General features: G+C 37.6%; 1 protein-coding gene across 4 annotated transcripts in view; it reads right to left on the bottom strand.

Moving 5' to 3' along the window:
* Positions 1–746: 746 nt before the first annotated feature.
* The window catches only part of ltbp1 (latent transforming growth factor beta binding protein 1), a 205647-nt gene continuing 200393 nt past the window's right edge, over positions 747–6000 (bottom strand). For 3 of the 4 annotated variants that reach the window (XM_012963794.3, XM_031901994.1, XM_004914666.4), the window contains 2 exons: positions 3077–3220; positions 1803–1988 (listed from right to left, as the gene is read on the bottom strand). In XM_012963794.3, the coding sequence (XP_012819248.1) occupies positions 1816–1988; positions 3077–3220 (317 nt within the window). In that variant the 3' untranslated portion in view covers positions 1803–1815. Of the gene's footprint in view, positions 1989–3076; positions 3221–6000 lie in introns of all 4 variants that reach the window. The other variant, XM_012963793.3, reaches the window with a different exon arrangement.

Below are 6000 nucleotides of genomic sequence, written 5' to 3'. Positions count from 1 at the left end.
AGTGGAAACACTGTCACTTTACATGTGGACACAGACAGTATTTTCAGGCAATTAGGGGTTAGTGTTCAATCTTCATTTCTTTTTTTAAAAATGTATTTTAACTTTTATTCTGTATCTGCTCAGTTAATGCTTCATGTGCTGTGTGATCCCTTGTGGGTAACATTATCAAGCATGCAGCAGCTTGGATGTTAGGGATGTTAGAGAAAAATAAATAATGAAAGAGGGGCTCAAACAGGAAAAAAAACAGAACAAATATAGCCTCACTATAAAACTGGTTTCTGGTTGATGGGTCAAATAAGTTGTTTTGGGGGGGGGGGGTGTTCTTAGTTACACCATAGAATTATTTAACTGTTAGCAAATATTACACCTGTTGTGACCTTGTGGGCCCTAGGAGGTGTTTCCAAATACTGCACATATTTACAAATGATCCAATTAATTCACACTAAACTGAATTTCAAGTTTTTGCATGCAAGATGGTTTAGTATTTAAGCATCTGCTGTGAGTTCCATTTACAGACTAGTTTAGCCCAGTTTGGTTTAGCCTACCTACCCATTATAATCGTTGCTGCTTATGCATCTTGCAGTATCCCAATAGGAAGATAACTTCAGTTGTTTTGTGACCTACGCTGAAGGAGTTAAGCACTGGGTACTGCAATGCTGATACAGTAACACTTTCATGAAAGCTAAAAATTAAATAGAAAAATAATGATATATTCTGATCATAATTTATCCATAAAACAAATCAAATAAGGTCAAATAAAATTAGCCTTTAATTACTTTCTGATATCAAATGTCCAATTTACCCCCTGATGTTCTCTAAATACACTAGTCGTGTTTAATATGCATCAAATACATACTGTACATACATATTTTTTAACCAATGCCAAAGCTCTACCTACTAAGGACAACGCTGTGGAAATGTGTGTTTTTGTGTGTACTTGTTGCTCCCTATACAAACTAAATGTATATTTATATATCATTTTAATTATTGAGGTTTATAATATACAGCTTTAATATGTTAAGAAACAAAAACAAGATCTTTTTCATAATCAATTTACACATAAAAACATGGGCAGGGGGGTTTATATGTCTAATTACACGTACAAGAAGGGGTTAACATTTCTCTCCAGCAGCTCTGAAACTTGGCAAGTAAAGTCTGAAAGGATTTAAGTGCAGTACAAGACAAAAGAAAGGTTAAAAAACATTTGCTGCATTTTTTCAGCCAAGATAGGAATCAAAAACAAAAGGTTGCCTGCTCCACAGGACAGACACAGATTTATAAAAAGTCACTGACCTATATTTCCAAAAGTATAGTATAACCGTGTGAGAAGTTCTTAGAAAATGGCCCTAGAAAACATTGGCAAAAAAAAAAATATTGTCCTCTTGACAGGTCTGTCATATAATAGGATCCAACGTGATGCATTGTCAACAAGTGTTACAGGATGCTCCAGCCATTATTAAAATGCCAAGTAAATAAAGCAATAGTAGAAAATAGTAACATTCGGTTTAAAATAACAAAAAACACTCTGTCATTTCTCCAACAAATTTATGCAAAATCAGACAATACACTTGGGTTCTGGGGTTTTTTCCCATAGAGAAAACATGTCCGTTTGGTCTGTAATAATTCGGAAACTGGTGAGGAGTAGGCCAACCATCACAGTCTCTAAATCCTGGTTCGCTCAATGCAATTTCATAAAAACCATCAAGTTTAATTTCTGTTCCATCTTCATCTCAAGTAACATACACAGTCCCCATTCCTTTATACAGTGCAGAGTATATGGGCTGAAAAAAGGTAGCTGATTCTTTTTTTTTTTTTTTACTCCAGTTCACTGTCATCTTTGTCCGAGTTCAGTGCTGTGCAATAGTTGGGCTTTGCAGATGGTTTGTAGCCCGGTAGACATACACACTTGTAGGAGCCTTCTGTGTTAATACACTTGGCGTTCTTGCAAAGAGACATCTTGCTGTTTAGCTCATTACATTCATTGACATCTGTAAAATATTATAACAACACATGTATAAAGGTTGAACAGCACTCACTCTTTCTTTCAAGACATAACAAGGAGAATGTCTGCTATGATATATGCTGAGATCTTTAGCTCAGTAATATTCTCAGAAATACTCCATGTTGTAACTCCCTAAGATCAATATATGCTTCATTTACCTTAGTGATTTATAGAAACCTGGCATCCTGTTGCAGCGTTGTAGATCTAATCTATATAGCCACACATCATGCATTTACACACAAAACCTGGTGCTATGGGATGCCTTACCAGCATCACCTCAACCGGGATGGACTTATTTTGTGATGGCCCTTCCCAATTGGCCCATGCCTCCTCTCTTCCCTCTTGATCATTTTTAAATTCAAATGCTTTCATATCCAGTCCTGATCACTGAGATTTTATGATTGTTTTGTAACAGGAGATTTAGGCAAGATTATTGCCCAAAGTTTTGAACACTGGAGCATTACCTTGCTACTAATATCATTATCAGTTATGGGAAAAAGTCATGATAACTTATGCCAAGCATCAATGGAAGACTCGAAAAAATACAAATAAAAGAAAGAAGCACAAAGCACATATCAGAAGCTTGCAAAAAGAGCAAGAAAAAAGTAGATGGAAAAAAAAGCATATAAATATCCGCTCCCTGCTGGCTCTCAGGTAGGAGAACGGGTGGGGATTTACACGCAAGCAGGTGGAGGGACCAGGGGGAAGGAGGCGGGTGGGTTTGCTACTCTGCAACAACCCCAGATCTTTTTGCAGGAGTACAGAGCAGAATAGTTGTACTACTGACACCATCAGTGGCAAATAATGAGGCCTCCCTACAAAAAACATTTTCAGATCTAGAAATATACTCTCAATCAAACTCATCACCCCTCTCACCTTGCTCGCTTGTGGCATGACAAAAACGGTGCATTAGACCAATGCAGCAGGCCCTACAACCATGTGCCCTTCCCAAAAAAAAGGAGCGTGATTAAGTGTGTGATTAAGACTCTCGAGTGTATAGTACAGATAAGAACAGGCCTTAGGGAGTTAGAGTTGGTATGTGTAAAGCAGTAGTAGTTCAATGACGATTCTTACCAACACAAGTCATTTTTGCCATATCCAAATGGTATCCATCAAAGCAGTCACATGTATAGCCTTCTTGTACTCTGACACATCTTCCATTTTCACATCCATTTAAGATGCCACACTCTTCAGCCTGTAGCTCTTCATAGCTATAACCTGAGAACAAGGTGACACACGTTGTTTTACGTTTCAATTAAAGTTGAAAATATATTTAAAGCAATACTCTCATGGGAAAACATTGTTTTTTCCAAACACATCAGTTAATAGAGCTTCTCCAGCAGAATCCTGCAATGAAATCCATTTTTCAAAAACACAGATATTTTTATATTTAATTTTTAAATTTAACATGAGTAGACATATTCTTTATTTCCCAGAGTACCACAGCAGGGTGCTGTGAAAAACTTCAGTCACTCTTAACTGCTGTGCTGCAAGTTGGAGTGATATAACCCCCCTCCCAGCAGTCAATCAGCAGAACAATAGGATGATAGCAGCTCCCAGTAAATATCAGAATAGCACTCAATAGTAAGAAATCCAAGTCTGGCTTGGGACTCCTCCAGTTACATGGGAGAAGGAGAAACAATGGGTTAACTGAAAGCAGTTCTAATGTGTAGCGGTGGCTTCTTCTGAAAGCTCAGACAGATGGCTGCCTACACACCAATATTACAGCTAAAAAAATACATTTCTAATGTATTTTAAATGGTAGAGTGAATTATTTGCTATTTAAACAGTGTAATTTAGAAATAAAAAGTACACCATAAAATTCACGAGTGTCCATTTAATTTTCTTTCTTCTATTCAACATAAAAGTAAGTTTCACAGTTGTATAAGAAACAAAATGTTGCCAGCAGAACTCATGGAATTAGAAGGTATATATGCTGGGGCCCTGGGTTTGACTCCAGCCAAGGTGCTATATGCAAGGAGTTTGCAGGTTCTCTGTGTGCTTGCGAGGGTTGCCTCCATGTACTCTGGTTTCCTCCCATTTTTCAAGGCTAATATGGGACTGATATGAATAATGTATACATGCTGGGGAATATGTTGGTGCTATAGTGACACTATATGATGCGAAATGTTGAATAATAATCTTGAACATATGGCAAAATACTGTATATGAGCTTTGTTAATATTTTTATACTGCTTGATGCTGGCAGATAAAATTATTTTTGAATGTAACCAATGCGTGTTAATCTATTTGATTTACCTTATATTAAAGTTTCTCTTTTTTTTTAGATGATTGGCTTCTCTAGATACTGCAATATGAATTCTGTTGCATAGGTTGTATATTATCAAAAGTGCCTCTAGATGCCAGTAGAACTTCACAGTGTAGAGAGTCAGAACTGAGCATTTGAGAGTATGGATAAAAACACAGGCACTTTAACACTAGCATCTGGGTTGTTACCATTTCTGGGAAGAAATACCAGTCTTCTTGTATCTGTTATACTGTTTTTCTTATTAACCCTGTCCAGAAACAGATGGTAAAATCTACGGTGCTCACACAAGTATCAGCACCATAGATTTTACATTTATGTTTTTTGTAATTTGGTTTTTTTTGTAACTTATATTTTTTGTATTGTTTTTTCTTTTCTTTTGCAAATAAACATATTTATATAAACATAAGAGAAAGTAATAATAAAAGAAGAAAAAAGGGAAAGAATAAAGGAGCATTATAGGTATCTCAAGAGTTATACATGCAGTTCTCAATTCTTAGTTCTTAGTTCTACTGGTTAAGGTTGAGTTGGGGTGGTGGCAGTTGTTGTCTTTGTTGTTGTGGTTATGTGTCCTTGCTCTCCTTGTGTGAGTGATCGGAGTTCCCAAGCGGACCAAACCTTTAAATATGCTGGAGTCGTGTTGCGGAGATAAGCATTCCTGGATTCAAAATTCCTGTTGTTTTCAATTCGTTGATAGTTATTTGTAATTTGTGATCCCATTGCTTACACCAACCTGGCTATCTGCTTTGCTGGAATAAAGCTGGCTGTACATTTTAAGATTCACTTGTTTGTTGAGGTCATCAAGTGAGCGGATCTTTCCCTGATATGCTGGGCTGAATGGCCTAATTCAACAAAGTGTCACTTGAGAAGATTTTAGGGTGGCCATGTATCACTTGAGAAGGTGGCCTTTAAAAGATGCAGATTTGGCCCTTCTGGACAGCCTGCCTTTACCATCATTGTGATCATTTGGCCCAAGGTACACGCAATCACAACAACAATAAATGCAGCCCATCCAGGAGGGCCAGACCAGCAGCATTTATTGGCCTGTGTATGGCCACTTTTAATCTTCTCAAGTGAAATGTTGTTGAATTGTGATGTAACTTGTGTTTTTCTTTAAAGCAATTGTCTACTACTACTGGGGGCAATGTGTTAGGGAAATCAGAACCACTACTTGCAGCCTACTACAGCTTTAATAGAACATCAGCAACAGAAAAGGGGGGAGTTACTGTTGTGTCTGCTTCTCAAACATCCTGTTCTAATTTATTTTTTACCAAATTCATAACCCTAATGGTGATCCTGAGCCTGCCATAATTACATATTTTACCCCTGGCCCTTCTGCAGTCTCTTTCAGCCTAATATCTCTAAATGCCTTAGAGCGCACTTATCAATAACATTTGTTTTCCCCAAAAACTGTGGGTTAAAATCCAGTGCTCAGAAGTGTTCTCACTGACGCCTAATTCGGGCCTCACCTCCTTCCTCACTCTAACTTATTTGTGCATCCAAATGACACGCAAGTTGTGGGCAGGTGAGGGGACACAAATGTGCCTCTTCCTGTCTGTCTCTCTTGGCTCTTGTGCTGACGAAAGAAACAGAGCACAGAGGCATGCAGCTATTTGCATACAGCCCAATGCAGCATGCAAAATGCTAAAAAAATGCCCATTTTTGCACACTGCAACATTGTTCCAAAATGAGTCCTTATGGAGTATCATCTTAATTCTGCCTTTCTCTTATC

This window comes from Xenopus tropicalis, chromosome 5, assembly GCF_000004195.4.
Source record: "Xenopus tropicalis strain Nigerian chromosome 5, UCB_Xtro_10.0, whole genome shotgun sequence".
NCBI lineage: Eukaryota > Metazoa > Chordata > Amphibia > Anura > Pipidae > Xenopus > Xenopus tropicalis.
Note: the sequence above shows the minus strand (reverse complement) of the source record. Positions and strands in the feature narration are given on the sequence as shown.